The 12,629-nt window shown below is 59.4% G+C and overlaps 2 protein-coding genes across 2 annotated transcripts; both read right to left on the reverse strand.

The window, feature by feature from the left end:
* Positions 1-3,104: 3,104 nt before the first annotated feature.
* On the reverse strand, positions 3,105-7,389 carry MNEG_4276 (guanylate kinase; the record flags this gene model as incomplete). Its single annotated transcript, XM_014047248.1, has 13 exons — positions 3,105-3,239; positions 3,542-3,691; positions 3,925-3,987; positions 4,173-4,294; positions 4,443-4,525; positions 4,794-5,211; positions 5,405-5,465; positions 5,603-5,718; positions 5,912-6,000; positions 6,286-6,365; positions 6,549-6,676; positions 6,820-7,031; positions 7,208-7,389. The coding sequence occupies 13 exons, from the start codon at positions 7,387-7,389 to the stop codon at positions 3,105-3,107; spliced, it is 1,839 nt and encodes a 612-aa protein (XP_013902702.1).
* Positions 7,390-10,508: 3,119 nt separating this feature from the next.
* MNEG_4277 (putative tubulin polyglutamylase TTLL9) lies at positions 10,509-11,654 on the reverse strand (the record flags this gene model as incomplete). The annotated part of the gene is made up of 4 exons (XM_014047249.1): positions 10,509-10,694; positions 10,996-11,134; positions 11,353-11,472; positions 11,629-11,654. 4 exons carry the CDS (start codon positions 11,652-11,654, stop codon positions 10,509-10,511), a joined length of 471 nt encoding a protein of 156 aa, XP_013902703.1.
* Between the last annotated feature and the right edge of the window lie 975 nt (positions 11,655-12,629).

The following is a 12,629-nucleotide window of genomic DNA, read 5'->3' on the forward strand; positions in this document are numbered from 1 at the left end:
GTCTGGGAGTGCGTAGTCATGGGGAGAGGAGAGGTATGTGAGTTGCTGCATACACAAATTGCTTGCTGCCATGGGCTATTGTGGAATGCAGAAAGGGCTTCCTTGATTTTCTGACAAGACCGTGCTATCTTGTCTGAGACTGCAACAGCCTGTACCGTCACATGCCGCCTGGCCTTTGTCACCACCTACCATCCCCAGTGTCTCCTGCCGCCCGGTCCTTGGTCGTCAACACAGGTGCAGCTGCCAGCTTTCCAGACAGCATCCGAGCCAATCGCGCCAGCACTCCACGCTTGCCCCCGCCAAAGGGGCCGACCACGACCAGGGGCTCCATCAGGGGGGGCACCAGGGGGGACACGCTTGCCAAGGCAGACTGCAGCTGAGCAGCCGCCTCGTCGGGGTCTTCGCTCTCAATAAAGGTCTGAGGTTGATAGCAACCAAACGTAGAAGCCATATGTAGGTGTGGCATGAAGGTGCTGGCGCTGGGAATGCGACGCGTTGATTGATGAGATAGGCAGAGAAAAGGGCGGGGACAGGGTGGACGGAGCCGCCTGCAACACACGCACAGCGGAGGTCATTGCAAGCCGAGTCAACACTGTTTCAAAAGGAGGCCAACAATTACCTGAAATACGCCTGATGCGCGCGCAGCCGCCGCCTGCGCGTGTGCAGCGGCAACAACTGCGTCCCCTTCTCCTTCTGGCTGTGCTGACCGCAGCACTGTCGTTTGCAGAACAAACACACTGTAGAGTAGGCCCAAGGGGCTTATGGGAGCAGCGGCGGTGCTGCCAGGCATAGCAGTGTTGGATGCAGCAGCCGTGGACGCAGGGGCGGACGCCGCTGCTGCAGCCACTGCTGCCGCTGAGAGCTGCTTAAGAGCAGTGGCCTGCTCAACAGTGGATGCCTCCAAAATAACAACCTTGCCTGCATGGAGTTTTGTGGGCAAGCCTCAACAACACCTCGTCATAATGTGTGAGCAGAGGGACACATGGCACACACGGTGATGTCATTGTTGGTGACACTTGCAGTACTTCCTGCATAACTTTTAATTTTGCGCCTGGTGCCAACCAAGCTCCGCCTGCCCGCGTTTTCCCACCTGCGACAGACAAGGTCTTGAGGGCCTCGACAGTCACCGCGACCTGCCCTCCAGCTGGGTCTTGCCAGGTCAGCGCTAGCTGCCCGGCAGCTGCCATCTTGGCCATCATTTCCGGCTTGACCACCTCGGCCTCTGCTGCATGAGCGCCGCCGACGGTGCCAAGGCCAGCTGGGCCTGTCAGCGCCTTATTGGCGCCTGGTGGCGCTGAAGCAGCAGCCTGAGGTGCAGGCTTGCGGTCGGTAATGCGTGGCGCCATGACAAACACATCCGGAAGCCGTGAGAGAAGCTGATTCGCCAGTGCTTCGCGCCCGCCGCCAGCAGGGCCACACAGCAGCAGCGGTGGCGCTGGAGGGCGTTTAGCAGCTCCCCCGCCATGGCCTGCTGCGGCCGCAGCGGCTGCAACTGCGGCCATCGCTGCTGCAGGAGCTGATTGCGGTGTAGGCGGGATTATGTCGGGGCGCAGCTTGCTGATGGCAGCCTTGAGTGACGCGTAGCCGTCATCAAAGTCGTCGTTGACAATGCAGGCGTCGAAGGCACCACAGGCGCGTGCACACTCAAGCTCTGCCTTAGCAGCAGCCTGTGTGGGTCAAGAGAGTATCGACAGTGGACCTTGGGTGTGTTCATCCAGCTTGCCTGTTGGACAGCAGATTGGACAGAGTTGCTTGTCGCACCACGCATGCTGCAGTGCCCAAACCAGCACAAACATGCTCCCACCACCGTTCTCATCACCCGGTGCTACTATGTGAGCGATTCTCAAGGACTTGGTGCTGGGCTTCCATGACCTCGTTCAACACAGAGCACGGCCCATGGATACCAAGGAGACGCCCACCTGACGCGCTGCGATGTCTGTATCACTTTCTGCCAGCCACCGCCGAACCCGGGCCTCATGCACCTCCTGGCTGGGTGGCATCAAGAACACCGCCAGGCAGTCCACCCCCTTGGCCTTGAGCGCTTCTGCCCCCTCTGCCTCCAGCTGCAACAGCGGCAGCTTGCCTGCAGGCAGCATGCGTGCAAGTAATACAATGGCACTGAATTTGGTACAGAGCACGACACGCCGAGTGTGCAGCACACACGAGTACACCAAGCTCAGCGTGGTCGGACCAGTAGGCCACCTCAACTTCGAAGCTCCAGGACATGACCCTGAGCAAATCACCCTCATCACCGTCGTCGCCTTGTAATCAGCCGCCGTGCGCACGGGCAATGGCCGTTTTCTGCTCCGCACCCAGCCGAGCACAAACACGCCATGAACGCCCACGCTGTTGGACCACCCACCCTCTTGGATGACCGCACACACGTCTTCTGGGATGTAGCCAGTTCGGTGCGCCGCCAGAGGGTGCGTGAAGAGGTCTGGGTGCCACTCCAAAAACCTGCCGCTAGCTACATACGCATCAAATTCTTCCTTGTCTAGCACGACAGGGGGCGGTGCCTGCCCGCCGCCTTCAATCGCGCAATTTGCGTCAGTGGGCCCGGGCCCCATGGCTCCTTCAATGTTTCGCGGGCTGCAGAAGCGGAAGGACTGAGAAGTCTCAGGCAGGCCCAGCTCGTCGCCTGCACGAGAGGTCAACAAATGGTTGAAAAATCATGAAAAATCAAATGAGGATCATGCTGTCAGCTTGCATTTGCGAGTTCGGGTCAAAGCATATCAAGCATCGAGTCTCATCAAACCCTGGGAGACACGTACCATCTGTTGCTACATGCATGCGCAGCTCTTCATCCAGGGAATACGTTGTGTGGGCTCGTGGGAAGGCAAACACGTCTGGGAATTCGTCCGCCAGGCGCGCCAGCAGCACAGAGCGCTCCCCCGTGTCGGGGCCAACAAGCACTACCGGCTTCAGGAAGGGCTTCTCAACGCTGCGTGATAAGGGACGAGGGATGTTTATTGGAGGGCGGTCAATGAGGCATGCCTGCAAGCGACGACGCCTTGTATGGAGGTGCAGGTCTCCTGATCAGGCAAGGCGCGCACTTTCTAAGCAGCTGGGGAAGCTTGTCCTAGCCTCAAGCATGCATCGCGCCCCTAGAAGCCATCAGGATGTAACCTGTTTGGTGCTATGAGGTCAGAGTAGTCCAAGACATAGGCGGGCAGGCCCCTCAGGCGGTTGCGGATGACGGGGCTCAGGCCACTGATGGCCTCTTTGAGCGCAGCATACACCTGCCGCCAGACGAGGAATGCGGAATGGAGTTTTGGGTATGCATATCGGTGGGGTTAAATAATCAGGGAGGCGAAGCTACAGCTTTTTTTGGCAGCCACTCGTTGGTTGATGGTGGTGGGTGGCCAAAAGCTCAGACGCTGCACATGCTACAGAGCAGCATATCACGTGTATACTGTTCAGGTAGTCAACCATCCTGTACAAGGTCCATAAGACTCATCAAATGGGCAGCCTCCCTGTTACGTGCTGGGCAATCCGGTTCAGCCAGCCGACCAGCACACCTTTCAACCGCCAAGCAACCCACCTGCCCCTGGTCGTCGGCGTTGATGACAACATGGTCAAACACGCCCCTTGCCTCAGACGGCCGCGTGCACTGCGCCTTGGACCATGCCAGGCGCTTGGCCACAGTGCTTTCCGCCTCTTTCAGCCGTGCACGTTGCCGATGCTCCAGCACCTGCAGGGCAAGGCAAGCAGCACACAGCCATCAAAGTAAGTCAACATTGCAACAAAACAAAGTTTGATAGGAGGTGCGGGAAATCATAGAATGTTGCATCCAGCACCACTTGCGTGTGGGGTTACAATCGGGCGTTCAGCAACATGTGAGTGTGTGTGTGTGAGTGTGTGTGTGTGTGAGAGAGAGTGTGTGTGTGTGAGTGTGTGTGTGTGTGTGTGTGTGATGCCTCTCACCTCAGGCGAGGAGGTTGTAACGTAGACGTAGAGGCCGTCGATGCGCGGGTTGGAGCGCAAGGCCTGTTTAGTTGTGGGTCAAGAGGGGAGGTTGCAGGTGCGTGGTCCTTTGCGTAGATCTGCTCTTGCCATCCCAACACAACATTTGTGCAGCAGACAACCGCCATACACAGCGTCAACTGTGACATACTGGAGGCTGCAAGGCATGCTTGCTGACCCCACGCCACGCATCCTTACGCCCTGCTGACCTGTGCGCCCTGCAGATCAAGCCTCATGACACACAGGCGGCCCGTGGCTGCCACCTCTCGCAGGGTGGCCAGACTGCTTCCAAACCAGTGCGAGCTGGTGGCAGCACAAGCGGCACCAGGCACTGCAGCAGGTGTCAAACAAGATGGGTGGTATTTGATTGATTCGGTCGCTGGAGTATGATGACATGTACGCTTCAATTCTCTCGGGGGCGCGCTGACACCTGCCAACTGGCCAAGTGAGACCAGATTTTTGCACCCGTGTCATCGCACCCGTGTCAACGCGGGCTGCCTCGAGGAAGTCGCTCGCCCTGACCCTTGCCAGCAGAGACCGCTTGTTTGTGAAGTAGTAATCCCTGGAGTGGAGCAAAAGCAATTGTGTTTGGGGCAAAAAACACACGTTGCAAGTTGCTCTGACTTGCAGGGGCAAGTGGTGCGGCGTTTGAGGGGCGGTGGCCACAAGCTGCACAGAAAGCTCAAAATCGCCGCAACTTGATGGTGTTGAAAGTGTAGAACTCACAAGCAGCAGCTGCAATGGCGCAGCCACAGTTTGTATTCATAGCCTGCGGGCAATCGCTTCTCTGTTGTCAGCACGCACTGCAGTGCCGACCTCTGCCCCCTCACCTGCCGTCCACCTCGTGCTCCCTGGGAAGCCGCGTGGTGCTGCTGATCGTCATGCCAAAGCGGTCAGGGTAGTCCGCTACCAGCTGCCGTGCCAGCCGCCCACGCCCCACAGCTCCAGGCCCGCACAGCACCACTATACGCGGCGGGTTGCGATCCGGCTTGCTGCGGCGCTTGAGGCAGCATGTCACAATTGCTGGCTGCTGCTGCCACGCAGCTGCACCCGTCGCATCAGCTACTGCAGGTGTGACCGCTGCAGCAGCGGCCGCCATGGCCGCTCGACCGCCGCCAGCACCACCGGCCGGCGGCGTGAGCGGGGGCGGCGGGGCGAGCGTGGCAGGTGGGAAATTTGGCAGCAGGCTGCCCCAGCCCAGGGCATCCTCGAGGCGGTCCAACAGGAAGCCGCCTTCAGCAGGCAGACCTGCATACACGCATGCGCCATGGACCAAGGGAAGGGAGCCGCGGCGCCGTTGGTGCAAGCCCCTCTGAATTCATGATGGCGAGGCAATGAGCTCGAGAAGCAGCTATTGGCTGCCAGGCCAGTCAATCCTGCGCCCGATCTTCGTGTCGCTGCATGCCGCCCCAGCCAGCGCCGCCTGCCCAGATCGCCTCACCCGAGAGCTTGTCCACCAGGTCCTCCTGCGCCCAGCCCGTCAGCATTGTGAATGCAGCTACCTGGAAAAGAGCGTCGAGGCCCGAATAAAGTCAGATGAGGAGGGGTTTACGGGGCAGGCATGCGGCTTTGTGTGTCTCCTGCGTTGAAGCTGGGCGGCACGCGCCACTGTGAGAGTCCAAGCCGTGTTTCTCCCCACCTGGTGTGGTAGGCCCAGGTGGAGCACACGGAAGGTGGCCATGACCTTGAGCACAGCCTTGCACAACAGCAGCGGCCACAGCTGCAGGGGCCGCGCACCCACCAGCAGTGGCCGCCCTGAAATCAGCCGTAGGTGGTGATGGGCGGTTCAGGCAATGGCAGCAGCACAGATAAACCCTCCGAAAGCCAGCTTGGAACGTGCTGCATCCCCCAGGGGCATAGGTGAGCCCCGCACCCTGGCCCCACATCATCATACGCGTTCGTCTTGATGTCCCCCGGTACTCCCCCCCTTGGTGCCGCCATTCCGCACCAAACAGGTCAACTGGGATGCGGTCGTCAACTGTCACCGCGCGCCACGCGTCCAGTATCCACAGCTTCACGCGGTAACGGCCGGACGCACTGGGCGGACACGGGATGAAGCAGAGGCAGGGTCACATCAAGGGGTATGAGGGGTGAGAGCACACGCGTGGATCCCTTCCAGCCAAGGGATGCCATCTGGACGTCACCTGACGTGCATGGCATGAGCTAGGCAGCCGCTGTGGCAGCAGGCCCACTTCATTCCATCCTGCCTGCACGCGCGAAGCTTGCCAGCTGTTGCCACAGCAGCGCACACTGGCGACCTGACAGCCATCATCCCGCAGCGGTGGCGGCGTCCACAATGCTGCGCCCAGCACTGGTGCCTACCTGCGTGTCAGCGGGCCGTCCTTCTCCTTCTGGCCGCTTGCGATGAGCTCCCATAAGTAGTCACCCCGTCTCAGGTTGCGCTGTAGAGCAACAAAGAGCTGATTGCTCACACAAGATGCGGCCAAGCCAACTGCCATGGAACTGCTTGCCTCTCTACCCAGGCCCAGCACACGCAATCAGCAGCACTTTCAATGCAGCGTTGAATTGCGTCATGGCAGTCCCCTTGTCTTCTTGTAGATCGCCTGCAACCAAGGATTGCTCACCTCTGCTGCTGTGACGGCGTTGATGACGGCAAGCAGCCAGTCAAAGCTCTCGTGGCCTGCATAAAGCCGCCCCTCCATGTCGCGGTTGGCCACTGCAGCGCTTGGAACAGCGGGCTTGCCACTTCCACCTGTGCATTGCGTGCCGAGAGACGTTTGGCTTTTGCCTCAACGCCAATCAGGCAGATGCAACAGCTGAGAATGCATGCATCTGATTTGCTGCATTGCCAAGAAATACACGTAGCCAGATGCTCCTCCATCAAGCACACCCCACCTTTCTTGTCCACCAAGCCGCCGCTGCTACCACCGGCCATGGCGGTGCCGGCACTGATAACTCCACCATCAGCTGCTGGTCGCAGCAGCACAACTGGCACGCTGGGAGCGCCCTGCACCAGCTCATCCGGGCGCTTCCAGGCATCCAAAAATGGCAGTGATGCCGGGGGCAGCGCCAGGCCCAAGGGGTCTTCGTACTTGTCGGCCGGCACGCTGGCGGTGGTGGGCAGCCCCAAAGGCACTGCGCGCTCGTGGCACCATGCATGGTGGACGCGTTCATGTGAAGTGCATTAGATACGTGCGCGCCATCCCCTTTGATGCCCGCCGCTGTGCCTGCATGCAGGCCTCATCCAAACACGCTTGATGGCAAACCAACAGGTCGTTCTCACATGCCCCGTATCTTGGCAGACATCACACCTGGTGCCTCCTTCTCATTGGCCGCAGCCTCCCACAGTGGGAACACGTCAACAAGCGACGCAGGCGCTGCGCCGCCCACCACGGCGCGGCCGCCCTTCCCGCTGACGGGGCCGCCCTTGGGGCCTGATTCGGCGTTCTTGACAGCAGCAGACATTCTGCCACTACTTCTGACTTTCGGCGGGGGCCATCACGACGCAGCAGGACTCCCTCGCGGTGATGGAGATCAGTCAACACGACCCCCCGTGGCGTTTCTGCGTCAACATTACTTGAAATAATAAGTTTATGCCTCGATCAGCGCGTTGCATGCCAACAGCGCATGCCTTGTGGTTTCCGCATGGCCACTCCGTACCGTAGTGCCCTGCAGGTGCTCGTGCTGCTTGCCCATTGCGCCCCTTGCACTGGCTTGGGCTGGTCCTAGCCGCATCGAGCGGGTCCACAACCAATACTCCTCATATCTGCTCCAGCTTCAAAAAGACGTACTGCAGGTACCTGCAGACAAGCTGGATCCAAGTCGCGGGGGTGCTTGCGGTGTGGCGCGTGGGTACCATCGGGCAGGCGCGACTTGCGTGTTGTCTCAGGAGCCCTGCCCGGGGCGGCCAGCTGCCTTCAGCTGGCATGAATTCTGAGCAAGACGGGGTCTGGCGGCAACATTACCCCACACTAGCCGCCCAACAGTCCGCTTTGAGGCTGCGGCCGAGCGCGCCTGATGCGCTCAGGGTAAGGGGCGGGGCAGGCCTTCCTCTTCTCTGCCATCCACCTGCAAAGTAAGCATTTGAAAGATGCTCCCGTTTTCTGTGATCACAAAATTTTCAGCCATCTCTGCCGCTCGATTGCCAATATAGAATAGCTTGATCAAGAAGTGGACAACAAGCCCAGTGATATGCAAACTTCACATTACCAGCCTGCAACAGCTATAAGCTCTGCAAGCCTCTGCCCGTACGCCAAGGTTGTAGCCTGCCCGCGGCATTCATCCCGGCCCAGCATCATAGCCCCCGCTGCTGCTTGACACGCCCGCCAGCTGCCGCCATTCCGTGTCCCCCTCCTCAGCACGCAGCGTGACCCCGTCCCCGGCGAATTCGAGCGACTGCCGCAGTTGGTTTGCATCATGTGGGTTGTAGCAGCCAAGCATGCTGGGCAGGGAAGCGGGCCGCCCGGGGTCGCAGCCCTGCAGCGCTCCGCTGTCCCATATGAGGTCGAAGCCGCCCTGCTGGCTGGGATACTTGCCAGCCTCCCGGCGGCCCTCCAGATCCAGGATGTCCAGCATGTCCTGGTGGGGTGGGGCGTGCCAGCACTGGTTGCTTGCAACTGGGCTGAAAACAAGGTTGATTGCACCTGCAGTACCTCTTTTCATTGCCCCCCACTAAAGCGCCACGCACCTGTCACCTTCAAGTAATTGAAAACGATTGCGCTGGCAGCCGGGCGCAGCTGGATCTGTGCTGAGCATTTTGCACGGTGTTCTGGACGGCCAGCCCCTTTGCTTGCCAACCTGGCAGCTGGAAAACTGCTTGCCAGGTGCGTGTTGCCCCCCTCCCGCCCTCTAACCGTCCCTCTCACATTGAGCATGCCGAACTTGAGTGTCCAGTCTGCCCTGTCACTGGCTGACAGGCTCGGCGACGCATTGACCTCCAACAGCCACGGCTTCAGAGTCGAGTCTATCAGGATATCGTAGCCGTACAACTAGATTAAGGGGTGGGGGTGGGGTGAGTGTTGCTGCTTGGATGTCCTTGAAGTATGGGTGATTTGCATGCGCGCGTGCATGTGTGTGTGTATGTGTGCATGTGTGTGTGTGTGTGTGTGTGTGTGTGTGTGTGTGTGTGTGTGTGTGTGTGTGCGTGTGCGCACGCGCGCGCGCTTGCACGTGCATGCACGGGGGACTTCACGCGTGCAAGCATGTCTTTATCAGTGTGACACATGTGCGGCAGAGACCGCCGGTCATGAGTACCCTCGCAACGTGGTCAGAAACCCTCCCGCCCCTGTGGTTCTTTCCGCGCTGTACTACCCTGCATCCCCCCACAAGGCCCACGGCACCTCAAAACAGTGGCGGTCATTGATGATGGCAGGCTGCACCGCCAGCAGGGTGCGAGTAATGAGCCCCTGGATCGCACCAAACAGCTCGTTGGTCGCAGTGGGGCCTGAGCACACGCGTGCGTGAGAGTGCGCCCAGAGCTGGGTCAGGACAACTCAATGTGCGCAGCCAACGCGCTGCAAGGGGTGTGATATGAGGTGCGTGCGATCTATGTGATGTCCTTCCCAGACGCCCGCGTTGCGCCAGACGGGAGCTGGCTCACCGTGTCGCGTGAGCATGTACATTCGCAGGTTGCGTATCGACCACTTCATGCCCTTGGCCCTGTCAAAGCCTGGGGCGTGCTTCTGAATGGCTACATTGGTGAGATGCACAAATGTGTTGCTGATGTCCTCCTTGCGCATACTGAAACGTGCATTTGTGAAGCGCGCGAAGCCGCTCCTACAAGCATTGGCAATGGAGAGGACAAGTCATCTACGTGTGTCGCCTTGGGCGGCCAGGGTGACACAAAAAGGAGCAAGTCGCCAGCGATGCGGCCAGTCAAGTAATGTTCATTAAATGTGGGACACAATTGGACAGAGTCCTCCGGCACTGCTCAAATTCACCTGTACAGGTAGATTCGCAAGGGGCTGTAGCTGGTGACGAGGGCGTAGATTCGTAGGTCAAACTTCTTGCCGCCCACAAGATATGGGCTGTCCACATACCTGTTTTGTTTTGTGGGTTGAATCAATATTCAAACATGTCAATGTGACAAGGGCGCGGTAAGAACCAAGTGGGCTCACGGGCGTCTCTATGGGGGGTTGCATGCACAGTACAAGTTTGCTGTGTGGTTCTTCTCTCACTTCATGCACCAGCTCACCAGCTTTTTGGCTCAAAACAATGTCTTACTGAAAGTCTCTTCCTCTTCCATCCAACCCGTCCCGCAAACAGTGAGATCATCACTCTTCACCTCTGTGCAAGGTATGTCTCTGCCTGCTCTTCGTCCTCCGGCTTCCAGGTGTGGTCTCGCCGCCAATCACTGATCTGTGGACATGATATCCGGTGCGGAAAGCATTCAACATTGCAATACAGGGTAAGATCACACACGTCTGACACGAACATGCCCTGCTTGAGCTTCATTGGTTGAGGAGACGGCGCCAATGCCATTTTACGCAGGGTTCGGGTGCTGCTGGCCTCTGCGCTGTCGTGCAAACACTTCACATTATGTGCGTTGATGAACCTGCTCATGGGCCACGCCGCACCCCCTGAACCTACAACCCGTGAACCTGGCTGAGCTTGTTGAAGAGGAAGATGCCCTGCCCCTGGGCCCGCCCAATGGGCTTCATGATCCACGTCCCCCCGCGCCGCCTGAACTCCTCCACCAGCATGCGGTACTCGCTGGGCACCACAAAGGTCTGCGGGAAGAAGCCGTACAGTGCGGCCTCCATGCCGCGGTCCTGGCATGGCCCAACGTGGGTTGAGAGGCAGGGCGTTAGGCCGCAAGCCAACAAAAAAAGCACACGTTGATGGGGGATCACATTGTGACATGACGACAAATTGCATGTGGTCCAGGGGCGCGGCTGATGTTGCTGGTCATGACATCCCGGAGATGGGTGCCCCCCGCACGCCCGAGGGCGCCATCAGCCGGCGTTTCCATGCCGGCTCTCCACCCTGCGCTGCATCACGCTCGCCCCTTGTGTCCTGGTACTGGCCCCTGGTGCCTTGCATCATGTGCTCTATCCAGAAACAACGCCTTACCTCTCTCTCCAGCTGCCGTTTGGTCCTCTTGAGGTTTTTCAGCAACAGGTCCTTGCGCGTCAGCTCATAGTGGTTTGGGTAGTGGTTGACGCGCTGCCAATCTGACAGGTGGATTTTGTCCAGTTCGTTGTGGATCCAGCTGCATCATGGAGGAGACAGAGCAGGTGTAAATTGACGGCCGCAGTGCAAGCGCGCTGCCCACCCCCCGGACGAGAGCTGCCTCCAGGCTGCGGCCCGGCTCGCCCGCCCACACAGGTGCTCAACGCCCATACTTTAACAGTCTGGCCGCCATGCGGTGCGTCTTGACGGCTGATTATTTGACGCAACGCGCCCCGCCTTGCGCTCCTGGTGACTCACCCTTTGTCCGCCCAGAAGAAGTCCCACTCAGCGCCTTCATCCACCTCCTGCCAGCCATCGCGTGCTTTGAGCACGTCGTAGATGGTGTTCTTCAGGGCAGAACGCCATGCGATGGGCCCCCTGTGTTCCGATCAATTCCAGGGGACAGACAATGCTTGCAGCAAGTGTCCACGAAGCGGGCGCGGTGTCCCTCCATCCCAAGGCCTGCTGACGCGGCCTGCGCCCCCCCCCCCTGCATCACCGCTGCGTGCGGAAACTGCTGCAATTGCAACTCACGGAGCACGCGGCCGGGACGCCGACATGATCAAGATGTGAAACCCGCTTTCAAAAGCCGGCTTGTTGCAGGTGCCTTGCGCGTGCTCTGCGCCACCGCTGTTGTGCGTGCAGATGCTGCGCCAGCTGCGAGGCCGCAACCCCGGTCAACGCAGCCAGGGACCGCAGGAGGGCAGCTGCAAGCATACCGAACGCGTCATCAAATATGAGACTGTAAATTGACTGGAAACAAAGTGCCGTTCGGGCCTGGGCTGTATAGTATGCGATGATCTGAAAGCGCACTCTTGCCGCAAGATGATAGGAGCCACGATATGTGAAATTTTATGCAGCCAAATACGGATTCAAGTATCCAATCGCACCTTGTGCAATCCTTGCCCTTCGTTTGCCCTTGGCGGTTGTCCGCCGACTGTGGGTGACGACTGCCGCGCCATCCCAGCCTGGTGCGGGAGGGCGAGGGAGCTGCGGTGTTGAGTCTTGGGTGTGCCCTTTCAGGATGTCTTTCACAGCCGCTTCGTACGACGCAGAGAACGGACATCTCCCACGTTCAAATAGCGTTCGCGCCGCGGCACGGCTGCCTGCCAACCGCGCACCCGCTTGCTGCCATTCGACGCGCCAGCGCCACCGCACTACTTAGGCAGGAGCCTTGGCGCTTAACGAGGGAGTACAGCCGCCAAGCTCAAATACGCGCAAAAAGGGCGCGGGACACCGGGTGCGCCCGCCCCGTGACACAGGTTGCGGCATGCTGCTTAGCTGAACTCACAGCACGCACATACCACTCTATTGCAGCACCGAAATGTGGCACAAAGGATAGATGGTTGATAATAAGTACTCAAACGCTGCTTGCTGTGCTGCCATGCATGAACGTGGCATCAGTCACCATGACGTCAACAAAGAATGAGCTGCCTGGCGGCTATACGTGCAGTGCTTGCTGCGGTTGGAAGCTGAAAGGTCCCCTGTGCTGACGTGGCTGGGTGCGTGGTGCCCAACTGGGTGCGCACCAGGGT

Source organism: Monoraphidium neglectum (genome assembly GCF_000611645.1).
Source record: "Monoraphidium neglectum strain SAG 48.87 unplaced genomic scaffold scaffold00586, whole genome shotgun sequence".
Classification (NCBI taxonomy): domain Eukaryota; kingdom Viridiplantae; phylum Chlorophyta; class Chlorophyceae; order Sphaeropleales; family Selenastraceae; genus Monoraphidium; species Monoraphidium neglectum.